The following is a 16,599-nucleotide window of genomic DNA, read 5'->3' on the forward strand; positions in this document are numbered from 1 at the left end:
AAAAACAACCCCACAACATGATGCTGTCACCCCCTGTGTTTCACAGTTGGGATGATGTTCTTAGGCTTCAAATGTAACGGTGGTCATTATGACCAAACAGTTCAATTTTAGGATCGTCAGATCACAGGACGTCTCCAAAAATGAAGGTATTTGTTCCTGTGTGCATTTGCAAACATTAATCTGGCTTTTCTATGTTTCTTTTGGAGTAATGGCTTCTTCCTTGCACAGTGGCCTTTCAGCCCATGTTGATACAGTACACGTTACACTATGAATAATGACACAATCTTACCAACCTCCGCCAGCATCTTCATAAGGTCTTCTGTTCTTGGGTTGATATGGAAATGTCTCACCAAAGCACGTTCCTCTCTGGTACACAGAACCCGTCTCCTTCCTGAGCGGTATGATGGCTGGACATTCCCATCTTGTTTGTACTTGCATTTAATTGTTTGCACAGATGAACGAGGCATCTTCAGGTATGTGGAAATTGCCCCCAAAAATAAACCAGACTTGTTCACGTTCACAGTTCTCTTCCTGAGATCTTGGCTTATTTCTTTTGACTTTCCCATGATGCTACACAAAGAAGCAGTGTGTTTCAGGTGCGCATTAAAATGCCTTAAAACATTTTCTCATTATTCTGGTACTTGGCAAATGTAAATAATTTTGGTTCCTAATTGACCTAAAACGGGAAATGGTTTTTTTGATTTCATGTCAGATAGTGAGAAAAACATGTATACGTGTCTCTTTTTAGATAGTGGATGGAAACTTCTCGTTTCAACTGTAAAGGCCCCGTCACACGCAGCAATATCGCTAGCGATCGTACCCGCCCCTGTCGTTTGTGCGTCACGGGCAAATCGCTGCCCGTGGCGCACGATATCGTTCGGAGCCATCATACGGACTTACCTGCCTAGTGACGTCGCTGTGGCCGGCGAACCGCCTGCTTTCTAAGGGGGCGGTTCGTGCGGCGTCACTAAGCGGCCGCCCAATAGAAGCGGAGAGGCGGAGATGAGCGGCCGTAACATCCCACCCACCTCCTTCCTTCCTCATTGCTGGAGGCCGCAGGTAAGCTGTAGTTCGTCGTTCCCGAGGTGTCACACGTAGCGATGTGTGCTGCTTCGGGAAAGACGAACAACCTGCGTCCTCAACAATCAACGATTTTTTGAAAATAAACGACGTGTCAACGATGGACGATTTGGTGAGTATTTTCCATCATTAATGGTCGCTCGTTGGTGTCACACGCAACGACGTCGCTAACTATGCCGGATGTGCGTCACGGAATCCGTGACCCCGGCGATATATCGTTAGATACGTCGTTGCGTGTGACGGGGCCTTTAGTGTTTTTAGATTTTCTAAAACCAAAACGTTTTAACTGAATAGGTCATTGGCTTAGATTGGGCACTGCTGATGTTGGTGGTATTATGACCACGTTAGCTCGGCTTCCTTGTCTTTGCAAGTCTTCTGTTTTTTAGCTGTTATGTTTATTTTTTTCCCCTCTGATTTAGATTCTAGTCTTAGAAAAGTGGCCCTGACATTTTATTATATCTGCCTGGACCGAAATAAAGAAAATGAATGCAGCGTGATGGCCGCCTCATGAAAAGCGGTTATGTAGAGCGCCGAATGCAGCGATGCAGAAAAATCCACGCTCTTTAGAAGTATACTTTTGGAAATTGTTACTGGCTTAAGTGATTAACGTGTGAGCAAACCCCAGCTGCACGTAAGCCTGCACAATCCTCCACCTAGCTGTGAATTTATATTTCACTCACTTGAAACGTAATATGATATTCACTATAAAGCCGCATTTCGGCGCTGATTTGTGTGACGGTAATAAAATGTTTGTTTTGTTCATATGGGAATTTATTGATATTAAAAAAAGAAAAAATAACAAGACAAGCAGTCAACCGGCAAACAAAAGTTCAGCTGTGAGCTTTGGCTCTCGCGTTAGGACACATTTATTGCAGGCGAAGGGATTTTATTTTTTTTTTCTAATGCTGGTTAAATGATAACAATCAGGCCGACTGCAGGGAGCTTATGAGCTCAGAATATTCATTCTATAGCAAAAGGGTTACAGTCAAAGAGGATTTGTCATTCTATTTGGCAGCATGGCACAGCTACAGCTCTGCACTTCCAGTAGCCAAAACAATACAAAAATGTGCCTTTTGGCAGCAAGAATATACTGGACACATAATTTGTAAGTCCATTGTATTCATGAACAAAGTGCCTCCCCTGCCTTTCCCTGCTCTCAGGGTGGAGATTAAGGCTAGGTTCACATTTCCGTTAAATTGTATCAGTCACAATCCGCGGCTTTGGTAAACAACGGAACCGTTTGACGAATTCCGTTGTTTCCCATAGACTTGTATTAGTGGCGGATTGTGACTGATGACCTTGCGTTGCATCCGCTGCGCGGTGCATCAGTTGTTTTTGGACTGACCGCCAGGCGGAAACAACACAGAATGTAAAGTTTTTCGGGCCGTCAAAATTAACGCACCGCGCAGGAATCCGTCGCAATCCGTCACGCTTGTAATGTATGTCTATGGTGCTGGATTCCGTCGTAATCCGTAATCCTGCCCAGCACGTTTGGCATACCCACTGGGATGTCCCAAACACAAACAGAAATTCCTCCCGTGACAGAATCACGACTCATCTGTCAAAAAACGAATGCACAGCGGATCTAACGGACGCGACGGATCAGTTGCGTCAGTTGACATCTAAAAAACGACTGATCCGTTGCTGACGGACCTGACAGAGATTTAAAACAACGGAAATGTGAACCTAGCCTAAAGGGAACCTGTCAGGTGCCCAGGACAACGAGCAGTTCTGGGTGCATATTGCTAATCTCTGCCTAACCGTCCCTGTATACAAGATATCTTTAGAAAAAGTATTTCTAAAGATCTTTTATCATATGCTAATAAACACAAGGACTAGTCGCAAGGGCGTTCCTGCTCTCATTCCACCCTCTTAGCATGTTAGCACATGCACAGAGACGTGCTAACAGGCTATTCAATACCCATGGCCGAGCGTCATCATCAAAAGTGATGCATGTACCTTTGTCCATTGCACTACCTCAGACGTCGAGCTTAGGGTCAGTGCGCATGGATAAGAAGTCACGGCACTTCCGTAAATGCTCACTAGACTTCTCTGAAGCAGAGACGTGTACACCAGTTTCATACTGCACTTGACTGGAAATGCCAGGGACTTCTGTTCATGCGCACTGACCCTAAACCTGGCGTTCTTAAGCGGTGACAACGGACAGAGGTACGTTGCATCACTGCTGATGGCGTAGGGCAATGGGCATTGAGTAGCATGTTAGCACGCCCCTGTGAGCATGCCAACATGATAAGGGGGTGGACTAGTTGGGGATATAACGCCCTTGTGACTAGTCCCTGCGCTCATTAGCATATCATAAAGGATCTATAGAAATACTTTTTCTAAAGATCGCTTTTAGGGATAATCGAATATCACAAATATTCGGCAATATTCGGCTTTGCGAATATCCGACGAATAGGTCGCCGCTATGCGAATATTCGATGCGCAATGTAAGTCTATGGTAAGCCCGAATAGTTGCTATTCGGCAATTATTCGGGTTTCCCATAAACTTACATTGCCCATCGCATATTCGCAAATAGTCGAATAGCGGCGACCTATTCGACGAATATGGGCGTTGCCAAATATTTGCGGTATTCAATCATCCCTAATCGTAGTTACAGGACTATAAGCAAGGGATTAGCAATATGCACCCAGAACTGCTCGTGGTTCTGGGTGCCTATTGCACCTGACAGGTTCCCTTTAATTCTTACAGCTATTACATTAGCCAAATGGCACAACATTATTTTGAGCCATGTTGGCTACTAGGCATAGAGGCTTGTAAGCCATCTTTATAAAAGGGCATATTAAGACAGAACAAATAATACTATCAAGTTGAAAGAAGAAATATCTGTAACCGACCAACTATCTGAAGGCCTCACAACTCTTCACCTAGTGATGATATAGGATTTAATTTGTATATTATGCAGCCATAGCAGCTTGCACCTGTTCACACTTCATACTAGGAGATGCTGGTTAGGTTTCTTTTTTTTTTTTTTGCAGCATAAATATGTGGCTGTGCATTCCCTCCATCAATCCATGGCTGCTTTTAATTAAATCTCCAATGATTTTGCTTTTTTCACCACCCGAGAGATGCTTTAAATCTAAGGTTCTTGCTTATACTCTTATACTCTCCCTCCATCATCTTCACCTTTTTAATAATGCCGCTCCAGTCCAGCGACTCCATTTTGTAATCAATATGTCTGACTGTCCTGAAGTCAAAGTTCCGTCACAACTAGAGCTGATCGAACTAGCCAAAAACCGGAACCAGATCACCGGCAGATTAATAAAAAAGTCCGATACGCTCCGGAAACCGGTGCCCATATAAGTCAATGGGGACCAGAATCCGGAGATTAAAAACTGTATTGGAAGGGATATGGGGGCAGGTGCATGCGCGGTATACTTACCCAGGTGGTGTTATGGCGACAAACTCCTTACGGATCACACTTTTCCCTTCCGAAGCCGACAATTCAATATTCATTGTTTTGCCCGCCCACCGGCGTGTGTAATTGGTTGCAGCTAGAAGCGCCCCCACCCTGAGTGGCAGCCTGTCAGCTGACTGCAACCAATCACAGGTGGCAGCACAGCCGGTGGGCGGGGAAAGCAGTGCAAGTGTCTGCTGGTCAGTATGGTGAGCGACGCATGCATGTTGACAGAAACACATGTACGCTTCTGTCAGTGTGCGGCTGTGTCGGTGATACGCTGTTAGAGTCGTACAATTCTGGCATGACATCCGCCGGCACAGCCTGCGCTCTCTGAACATGAACGTGCATGTACACAGAAACCCATGCACGCTCCTGTCAGAAGTGTGTGCGGCTGTGCGGTGATGCAATGTGAGACTTGTACGAGTCTGGCATGACATCAGCCGGCACAGCCTTCCGCTCACTGAACATGAACATGAACGTGCATGTACCTAGAAACACATACACACTTCTGTCAGAAGTGTATGCGGCTGTGCCGGTGATGCGATGTCAGACTTATGTGAGTCCCTCGCATGTGTGACTTCGACCTAAAGGGTGCTTTACACGCTGCAATATCGGTACCGATATCGCCAGCGTGGGTACCCGCCCCCATCGGTTGTGCGACACAGGCCAATCGCTGCCCGTGTCGCACAACATCGCCCGGACCCGTCACACGGACTTACCTTTCCTGCGATGTCGCTGTGACCGGCGAATCGCCTCCTTTCTAAGGGGGGCGGTTCGTTCAGCGTCACAGCGACGTCACAGCAGCGTCACTGAACCGCCTCCCAATAGAAGCGGAGGGGCGCAGATGAGCGGGACGTAACATCCCGCCCACCTCCTTCCTTCCGCATTGTGGCCGGGACGCAGGTAAGGTGATGTTCCTCGTTCCTGTGGTGTCACACGGAGCGACGTGTGCTGCCTCAGGAACGAGGAACAACTTCGTTACTGCTGCAGTAACGATATTTGAGAATGGACCCCCATGTCACCGATGAGCGATTTTTCACGTTTTTGCGACGATGAAAAATCGCTCATAGGTGTCACACGCAACGGCATCGCTAAAGCGACCGGATGTCCGTCACAAATTCCGTGACCCCAACGAGATCACTTGAGCGATGTTGTAGCGTGTAAAGCCCGCTTTAGAGAAGCCGCGTGCGTCTTTTTTTATGTAAATAAATAATAAAAAAAAAACTACATGCAGTCCCCCCTAATTTTCATCCACAGCCAAGATAAAGCCGGCTGGAGGTTGGTATTCTCAGCCCGCAGCCGCCTGGTATTGCCACATCTATTAGATGTTGCAATCCCTGTGCTTTACCGGTTCTTCTCGATTTGCCCTGGAGCCGTAGAAATCGGGGTAATAAGGGGTTAATAACAGCGCACAGTTGCTACTAAGCCCTAGGTAAATGATGGCACAGGCATCTGAGATACCTGCATCATTACAGTAAATAAGAACAAACAGAGAAAAAATCCTTTATTTGGAATAAAATACAAAAACACACCCTCCTTCACCACTTTATTAACCCCCAACACCCTGCAGCTCCGGCGTAATCCACACGAGGTCCCATGCCGCATCCAGCTCTGCTACATCTGAATATCACAACGAGTGGCCATAGTGAACGACCACTCGCTGTGAGCTCCAGAGATTGAATGAGCTGCGCAATGAGCGGTGAAGTCACTCAGGTCATTTGCGGTCACAGCTGGAGTCTCCAACGGTTCTTCACCTGTGATCGCAGGTAACCTGACCTCAGGTGGAGGTCACTGAGTTCACAGACTTGCATCTCCTAGTAGAAAATTGCAGTTTTTTTGCCCAAGAGATGGAGATTTGGTGCTGAAATTTTTGCACCATATTCCTTCTCCCAATCTACACCTCCTGGGGAAAAAAACAAGTTTTTTATAAGCATTTTTTTTGCCGCTGTGTTTGCTGCAATTTTTGCACATTTTTTTTGGACAGGAGGTGCACATTTGGTTCTGAAATCGTCTGCACCAGATTTCAGCACCAAATTTCCACCTTACGTCAGAATTTATTTATTTTTTTCATTTTTGGGCCAAGGGATGCAAATTTGGTGCCAAAATTTTTACACCATATTCCTGCATCCAATCTACACCTTCTTGCAAAAAAAAAAAAGCGGATTGTTGACGCATTTTTTTTGCTGCGGTTTTTGCCGCGTTTTTTTGTTCTGGCTTTTTGCCGTGGTTTTGTGCCAGGAGGTGCACATTTTGAAATTGTCTGCACCAGATTTCAGCACCAAATTTGCATTTTTTTTTTTGTTAGTTAAAAAAAAAAAACGATGTGCAGTCCCCCCAATTTTCATCCCCACCCATGATAATACCGGCTGTGGTCTGGTATTCTCAGCCCGCAGCCCCCGGTATTTCCGCATCTATTAGATGTGACAATCCCGGTGCTATACTGGCTCTTCCTGGTGTGGTGGCAATCGGGGTAATAAGGGGTTAATAACAGCGCACAGCTGCTATTAAATCCTAGGTTTGTGATGGCACAGGCGTCTATGAGATACCTCCATCATTAACCTGTACATGACAGTAAATAAGTACAAACACAGAAAAAATCCTTTATTTGGAATAAAATACAAAAAACACACCCTCTTTCACCACTTTATTAACCCCAAACATCCTGCAGGTCCGGCGTAATCCACACGAGGTCCCATGGCGACACATCCAGCTCTGCTACATCTCATAGCTAGCAGCCATAGAGATCGACTGCCAGCTGTGATTGTAGCCTATGACTGAGCCGCGATGAGCGATAACTGCAGGCAGACGCTGTCACAGGCTGAGGGCGCGTCTGCCTGCAACCAATCACAGACGAGAGCATGGCCGGTGGGCGGAGAAAGCACAGAAAGCTGTGTGTATGCGATGAGCCTATTGCGCAGTACAGGAAGTGAATGCGCAACCCGGAAGCAGTGTGCCGCCATGACACCAAGTCTCGGTAAATATGAAACTCTGTTTTAATTCTGTTTTTCTTTATTTTTCAAATATTTTCCCCAGTGCCGGATCTGGATCGTGCACCCGGAATCCCAGGCCCGGGTATGGCACCCGGGCAACTTTGAAACCGCGCGAATCCGGACTTTTACAGTCAGTATCCGCTCAGCTCTAGTCACAACCTCTCAGTACAAGTCTATGAGAGTCAAAAGCTCTCATAGACTTTTATAAAGTTGTGACTGCTCACGCCCTCCATGAAACACTGGAGCAGTCGGCAGGTCACAAACTGTTGGAGACCGACCGGAACGTCGCGGATTAATTTGGAGGCTAACAAAAATAATTTCACCTTGTCATGGCTAGTGGGCTCACAGGACTTGGTAAATTTGTGTGCTAAATTAATTGAATAAGTATATAGTAGAAATACAGTTTATATTCCATCCATTAAGTGTTTGTATGTATTTTGGCGCACAGTGTGCTGCTGCTACACTTTTTGCTATGGGAGACATGGACCAGTCCGTTGAAATTTCAGCAGCCAATTCTTTTGTTTTCGGGGGAGGTAAATGACCAACAGCGGAGTCTGGGCAGCAGCTCTATCCTTCTTTTCATTGTGGAAAATGTATGAATACTTGACGGAGCTGAGCACGTGTATGGGGAAGTCGGGAGAGACGGCTGCCAGCGCAATGAATGTTTGTGTGACGGTGATCGTATGTGCATGACAAGCTGAAAGGCACGAGTCCATCCCAGGTGGACTGATCACACAGGACACATTCCTATCTCTGCAAGGGCGTTGTATTACAGGCTATTGTCTATAGCCAGATTTTCAGTACAAAACACTTCTGAATTGGAGGGAAATAAATAACAACAATAATAATAGTAATCAAAACAAGTTACAAATATTTGTGCCACAGAAGGAAAGTGTTGTCTTACAAGATTACCTGTCAGTAGATCCATGCAAATTTATGCTTAATCAGAGCCCGGTTGTGCGACCTGTAGCCAGGTATGTTGTAATCTGAAATGCTACGACGTTTCAGAGAAAGCAGTTTGAAAAGCCAGCCGGGGACAATAGAGAGAGATCTGACCCGTCTGATGCGGCCCCTGATGTCTCCTCACCCGGCTCCAGTTGGCCGACATCTCTCCTGGAAGGGACCATTCAATGAAATGGATGTCGTCATCAGATTATTAAAGGGTTAATTCCATCTCCAAGATCCTGTCCCCCAATTTGTAGTAGGTGTAATTATAAGAATATTAGCAAGTACAATGAAACATTGGATTACTAGCATAATCCGTTTCGGGACTGTGTTCTTAAACCAAGTTACTCTTATATCAAAGCAAATTTTCCCATAGGAAATAATTGAAACAAAGACAATTCGTTCCACAACCCAAAAATATTTACTGTATTTATACAAACTTATTACAGTAACACAAAATAATCTATATTCATGGAAAATTATTACAGTACACTTAAATATGTACAGTAAAAAAACATAAAACAAATTTACACTGCATGTTAGCTTACAAAAGAATTGTTGGTGTGCGGGAGGTACAGTATAGAGAGAAAAAATGGTGAATAAGGCTGCTTTCACACATCCGGTAGGTGCAGAGCCGGCCAGTCCGGCTCTAAAACCTATGCAACGGATGCGTCGAAAAAGCCGCATCCTTTGCATACGTTTTTTAAATGCGGCCCGTCCGGTTTTTGCCGCTTGCGGCATGCTACTGAGCATGTGCAGTGGCAAAAAACGCATGCGGCGGTCGGATGCGTTTTTTGCCGCATCCGGCGTCCATAGGCATGCATTGAAAAATGCGCCGCATGGGTCGGATGCGTTTTTTTTTGCCGCACAAAAAAACGTGCCAGGCAACGTTCCATCCGGCCGCCGCATCGGCTAAATCTGCCGCATGCGGCAAAAACCGGACGGAATGCAAGCCCATGCGGCACTAATTAAAGTCTATGCAGGAAAAACGCAACCGGCAGCAAAAAAAAACGGTTGCGTTTTTCCTGCAAAGTGCCGGATTGTGCCGCACAGGAAAAACCGGAGGTGTGAAAGCAGCCTAAATATGACAACCTTTATTCTAGTACAGTACACAAAAATAACACACTCCAAATCTATTCTCCCCAAAATAAGGGCAGAACTAAGCCAAATGTGGGGTAGGAACTCTGCACTGGCAATTACATTACAATACAAGCAATGTGATATACTGGATAGCAGAAAGAAAGTACAATACTATATCCACAAATGCAACTTGATAGACATGCTAGCATGTCCGAGTGTGGTGACAGGACGGAACCGGAAGTGTGCACGGTAAGTATTTGCTCTTATTGCAAATCATTGCTATTAAACCAAGTTACAAATTTGTATAAAGCTTTGCTTGTCTTGCAAAACACTCAAGCCATGTTACCAAGGTTCCACTGTACCGCCAATCCTATCCCAATATGTAGTAGGTGTAATAATAATTATATTAGTAAATACCTCCAATTAGAAATGTAGTATAGTTCTCCTGATATAGCCATGTCTCTTACCTCATGTGCAGGGCATTGGAGCTTGGGTATCCATGAGCAACTAACTGTCATTATTTGAGTGGATGTAACCATGGATACCTAAGTTGCAATGCCCTGCACATGAGGTAGGAGAATTGGCTATATCAGGAGAACTATACTACATTTCTAATTGGAGGTATTGACTAATATAATTATTATTACACCTACTACATAATGGGATAGGATTTTGGAGATGGGAATAACCCTTTATGGCCTCTCCCTATAGACCCTATCCGACTTCCAAATTGTTTCCTCTTAAGTGTCTTAAAGTGAACCTGTCAAGTGCAATATGCACCCAGAACCATGAGCAGTTTTGGGTACATATTTCTAATCCCTGCCTAACTGTCCCTATATCATGTGCCATAGATAAAGGGATCTTTAGAAAAAGTATTTCTAAAGATCCTTTATGATATGCTAATGAGCGCAGGGACTAGTCACAAGGGCGTTAGTTCCCTTGGCTAGTTGGCCCCCTTAGCATGTTAGCACGCTCCGGTGTGCATGCTAACATGCTAATGACTGTGCAGCATCGGACGCATGGTCGATCTCACTGCTCTCTGCAGCCACCACACCAGACGCTGGATTTTGGCTCTGTACGCATGATCAGAAGTCCCAGACTTCCAGTTATGCGTACTATAAAGCCGGGTGTACACGTCCTGACTTCAAACTGTTGCAGTACGCATGACCGAAAGTCCGGGGACGTTCTGATCGTGCGCACTGAGCCGAAAACCAGCGGGTGCAGCAGAGTTGAGCCAGACAATGCCTCTGACGCTGCGCATTAATTAGTATGTTAGTGTTGCGGGCGGGGGCCAGACCGCAGCTAAGGGGGGGCTGCTCGGGGATGCTCGGGTCCGGTGGCTTTGCTGTGGCTCGAGCGGGAGCTGGGCCCGGGCTCTAGCAGCGGTGCGCCGCCCACAAGTGAAAAAGGGTTTTTTGTTTAAAAAGGGAGATTGTCCGTGACGCCACCCACGGTGTATGGTGAAGTGGGACACCACCGCTGCTGTTGTGGGACACCCCGGGGGCGATGTAATGGCAGCCGGATGTTAACCCCTCCGTGGTTAGGGATGGTTGCCCCGGGGCCCAGTGTCTCTGTGCAGGTTATGACAATGGCTGGGGCTTGCGCGCCCGGATAGACCAGAGGGTGTTAGGTTACTCACGAGTAAATGAATCACACAAGTCCTTTGGTAAACTAAGGTGCTGGTGGCCAGCCACCGCGGCCGGATGTACTCTGGTCCCCCACCCGGGGTGGTGGTCGCCGTTTCCTTCCTCTGCACTGACTGTGTTTGTGTTTTAGACTTCCCGGTATGGAACACGGGAGTCCGCTCCCGGCTTTTTGTGTACCTGAGGAGCCGTGCCCGCTGATGCTGACCCGTGGGATCTATGGGCCCTGCCGGTTGCCCTATCCCTCTCTGTGGGTGGTTGTCTGCTTTCAGGACTTTGGTTGGGACAGGACCTATAATCCTACCCTCAATCGGTTGATTAGCTAGGCCGTTGGTTCCGATCCAGGTTTCAGGGTCAGACTACCCCCTCTGTGCACGGTTTCCGGTCGGGTCTCCGGTGTAGGTACCGGCGGGCTCCAACCCTGTCCCGGTCCACCTATGTTCTGCCGAGCCGTCTTCCCGTCTCCTGCTGACTGAGACCACCATCTGCCACCTAGCCAAGGCACCAGGGCTCCGACCCTGGCACCGTTCAACTTGAACTCACTCTGCTGGAGCTACACCTAGCCCCAGCCTCCACTCCTCTCAACTTGAACTCTACTCAGAACTACTGTTTTTCCCACCCGGGCTGTCTAGACCCCTAGGTGGACGTTCCCTAACCGCCTAGTCCCGCCCACTAGTGTGCCTGTCTTGCCCTGAGGGGGGGTGACTAGGGTTTCAGGTCGGCCGTGTGTAACCTAGGTGAGGGATGGTGTTATACGGGGGCCTATTGTGTGGCTACCTGATTCTCTAGGGCGACACATTAGCACACCCCTGTGAGTGTGCTTACGTGCAAAGGGGTCCGACTGGCCAAGGGAACTAATGCCCTTGTGACTAGTCTCTGCTCATTAGCATATTATAAAGAATCTTTAGAAATACTTTTTTCTAAAGATCCCTTTATCTATGCTACTAGATACAGGGGTTACAGTTAAACAGGGATTAGCAATATGTACCCAGAACTGCTCGTGGTTCTGGGTGCATATTGGACCTGACAGGTTCCCTTTAACTTTTCAGATTACAACATAGCTGATTGCAGTTGCACAACAGGCTGTGATCAATGCGCCTGATGGTTCAAGCAGCATGAATCTAAAAAGTAGCAAAAAATGCCATTTTCTATATTTTAACCTCCTTTTATCTCATACTGTCTTATTTTATGACTCTCACTCACTACGGCATTATACTGTAAAGGGGATCTGTCATTTGATTTTACCACTGACCAAATTATGTGAGTTTGTAGGTTGTAAGAAGACAAGTGAGTCCATAACTTTACAAAAAGGATACTCTGTTTCCGAGAAATCCACTTTAGATGTGATATGCAAAAGAAGGCAGGAAGTGCTCTGAGCACTTCCACTTCCTTGGCTCCAAATGCCATACTCAGCCTGAGGCCATGTTCACACGATCCGTATTTGGTGAGTTTTTTACCTCAGTATTTGTAGCCAAAACCAGAAGTGGAAAAGTAGAATAAAAACACATCACCACTTCTGGATTTATTACCCACTCCTGGTTTTGGCTACAAATACAAATGTAGAATACGGACCAAATACTGAATGTGTGAACATAACCTTACTCTTCCCTCCGCCAGATGACTGACACGCTGCACTAGTAGTAACTAGTTGACAGTCATCTAATGGAGAGTGAAATTAGGCTGAGAGTTGAGCTGGGAGCCGAGAAAGTGGAAGTATTCTCTCCTGCCCGGGGCACTTCCAGCCTCAGTAGCGTATCACATCTAAAGTGGATTCCTTTGTCACAGATCAGGGTTCTTGTATAATACAGACGTGTGTTCACTTGTGTTCTTTTGACCATCATACACATATAAGTGGTTTAGGGGGTGAAGGAGTTGAATGAGCTGCCAATTTCCCTTTAACATTTGTTGCTTTTTCCTCGCAACGTTTCCATCCATTGTTTCATTCTCCATCCTCTTACAATATCTCTTATTTCTCTGATTAATTGTGTATAAATAGGGAAGACATTGCTGATCTGGAAGAGGCAAAAAAATTACTAAGAGAAGCTGTAGTCCTTCCGATGTGGATGCCAGATTTTTTCAAGGGGATTAGAAGACCATGGAAGGTAAGAAAAAGAAATAAAAGCTAATTCTAGGTCATTTTTCGCAGAGATTTTCTAGCAAATCTCTACTTGCCGAGAGATGGGTCACTCTTGTGGGGTCTAAACATTTTTAGCACAGAGATACAGAGTACTTGAGGTGTTTCCCTTGGATACACAGATTTTTAAGGGGTCTTCATCTCATCTCCTAGAACAGTCATCTCTTTGTTAGTGTAATGATCAGTTTCCTTCTTTAAATGTCAACTAACTGTGAAATTTGTTCCATAAATGAGCTATTGGTATGATCCAGGGGTGGGTAATTATTTTTCCCAAGGGGCCATATGAGAGACTGTGACTGGTATGGAGGGCCGAACCAATAGACTGAAATTAATTTTGCTCAATCTTAATATTAACATACAAAATAATAATTATAATAATGAATATTATTTGTATCACTTAATATTGAGCAGAATTAAGTATGCTGACATCCCCCTATATACAGCGTGAGCCCTCATATAGCTCACTACATACAGGATGAGCCCTCACACGTGGCTTCTCTATATATAGTGAGAGCCCCCACATTGCCCCTCAATTTTCAGTGTGAGCCCCCACATAGTCTCCTAAACACAGTATGAGCTCACACAGTCTCCTTAATACAGTATGAGCCCCCAGATGGCCTCCCATATATATATTGACCCCCCCCACATAGCCTCCTATATACATTATGAGCTCCACATAGCCTCCTATATATATTTTGAATCCCATATATCCTCCTAAAAACAGCATGAGTTCTCACAGCCTCCTAAATACAGCATGAACCCTCACATATACATTATGAGCCCGACATAGCCTCCTAAATACAGCATGAACCCTCACATATACATTATCAGCCCGACATAGCCTCCTAAATACAGCATGAACCCTCACATATACATTATGAGCCCGACATAGCCTCCTAAATACAGCATGAGTTCTCACTTAGCTTCCTAAATACAGCATGAGCCCTCACGTAACCCGCTATTCACATTATAAGCCCATACATACACTACAGTTGAAAAGTTTGGGGTCACCCAGGCAATTTTGTCTTTTCCATGAAAAATCATACTTTTATTTATCAAATGAGTTGCATAATGAATAGAAAATATCGTCCAGACATTGACGAGGTTAGAAATAATGATTTTTACTTGAAATAATAATTTTCTCCTTCACACTTTGCTTTCGTCACAGAATGCTCCTTTGCAGCAATTCCAGCTTTGCAGACCTTTGGCATTCAAGCTGTTAATTTGCTGAGGTAATCTGGAGATATTTCCCCCCATGCTTCCCCCTCCCACAAGTTGGATTGGCTTGATGGGCACTTTTTGCATACCATACGGTCAATCTGCTCCCACAACAGCTCAATAGGGTTGAGATCTGGTGACTGGGCTGGCCACTCCATTACAGATAGAATACCAGCTGCCTGCTTCTTCCTTAAATAGTTCATGCATAATTTGGAGGTATGTTTTGGGTCATTGTCCTGTTGTAGGATGAAATTGGCTCCAATCAAGCGCTGTCCATAGGGTATGGCGTTGCAAAATGGAGTGATATCCTTCCTTATTCAATATCCCTTTTACCTTGTACAAATCTCCCATTTTACCATCACCAAAGCAACCCCAGACCATCACATTACCTCCACCATGCTTGACAGATGGCGACAGGCAATCTTCCAGCATCTTTTCAGTTGTTCTGCGTCTCATAAATGTTCTTCTGTGTGATCCAAACACCTCATACTTCGATTCGTCTGTCCATAACACTTTTTTCCAATCTTCCTTGGTCCAATGTCTGTGTTCTTTTGCCCATATTAATCTTTTCCTTTTATTAGCCAGTCTCAATTATGGCTTTTTCTTTGCCACTCTGCACTGAAGGCCGGCATCCCGGAGTCGCCTCTTCACTGTAGACGTTGACACTGGCGTTTTGCGGGAACTATTTAATGAAGCTGCCAGTTGAGGACCTGTGAGGTGTCGATTTCTCAAACTAGAGACTCTAATGCACTTGTCTTGTTGCTCAGTTGTGCAGCGAGGCCTCCCACTTCTCTTTCTACTCTGGTTACAGCCTGTTTTTGCTCTCCTCTGAAGGGAGTAGTACAGACCGTTGTATGAAATCTTCAGTTTCTTGGCAATTTCTCCCATGGAATATCCTTCATTTCTAAGAACAAACATAGACTGTCGAGTTTCACATGAAAGTTCTTTTTTTCTAGCCATTTTGAGAGTTTAATGGAACCAGCAAATGTAATGCTCCAGATTCTCAACTAGCTCAAAGGAAGGTCAGTTTTATGGCTTCTCTAATCAGCAAAACTGTTTTCAGCTGTGCTAACATACTTGCTCAAGTGTTTACAAGGGATTTCTAAACATTCATTAGCCTTCTAACACACTTAGCTAACACCATGTACCATTAGAACACTGGAGTGGTGGCTGCTGGAAATGGGCCTCTATACACCTATGTAGATATTGCATTAAAAAACAGACGTTTTCAGCTAGAATAGTCATTTACCACATTAACAATGTATAGAGCATATTTCTGTTTAATTTAATGTTACATTCATTGAAATAAAAATGTGCTTTTTTTTCAAAAATAAGGAAATATCTAAGTGACCCTAAAATTTTGAACTGTAATGTATATACAAACATCCCATACACATGAAAAAAAACCACCACATACTCCCCTTGTTTCTTTTTCACTTTTGTACTGCTCTGGCCTCCGGCTCCGCACAGCACATGTAATGATGTGACGTCATTGCGTCTGCTGTGCTTCATGCTGACTAGTGGAAGACCGAGCCAGCGGCACCTTCCTCCACCAAGGTGTTCACCAATTTTTGCATCTGGTGGATTCAAATAGCGGTGACATTGTGGCGTTAGATGAATGGCAGGGTAGGCCAGGTTTGTGGGCCACCGGCTTAAGCCTTTTTGTCTGCCTCGGATTTAGCCCTAAGGACGCACTTTGCCCATCCCTGGTATAATCCTATCACTTTGTTTTCCTTAGAAATCATCAGGGAAAAATAAATTACTTAAAAATCACTAACTACTGTTTAGAGCATTTTAATCCCTTCTAGCATAATGTAACTGAAAATGTAATTTGTTTCTCTTCTTTACTTTTTTAGGGTGTTTTAATGGTCGGACCTCCCGGAACGGGTAAGACCATGCTGGCTAAAGCTGTAGCAACAGAATGTGGAACAACGTTTTTCAATGTTTCCTCATCAACCTTAACATCTAAATATAGGGGAGAGTCTGAAAAGTTGGTGCGCCTATTATTTGAAATGGTAAGATTTATTTTTGTAGGTTGTCATAATGTATTACTACTGCAGTAATGTGAAAATAGATTCATCAAATCT

The 16,599-nt window shown here is 45.1% G+C and overlaps 1 protein-coding gene across 1 annotated transcript in view; it reads left to right on the plus strand.

Annotated features, from left to right (window-relative positions):
• Positions 1-16,599, plus strand: part of KATNAL1 (katanin catalytic subunit A1 like 1) — a 217,113-nt gene that overhangs the window by 127,332 nt on the left and 73,182 nt on the right. The window contains exons 6-7 of the mRNA XM_075334619.1: positions 13,157-13,262; positions 16,369-16,527. Coding sequence (XP_075190734.1) covers positions 13,157-13,262; positions 16,369-16,527 — 265 coding nt within the window. The remainder of the gene's footprint in view (positions 1-13,156; positions 13,263-16,368; positions 16,528-16,599) is intronic.

The sequence above is a fragment of the Anomaloglossus baeobatrachus genome, chromosome 2 (genome assembly GCF_048569485.1).
Source record: "Anomaloglossus baeobatrachus isolate aAnoBae1 chromosome 2, aAnoBae1.hap1, whole genome shotgun sequence".
Lineage (NCBI taxonomy): Eukaryota > Metazoa > Chordata > Amphibia > Anura > Aromobatidae > Anomaloglossus > Anomaloglossus baeobatrachus.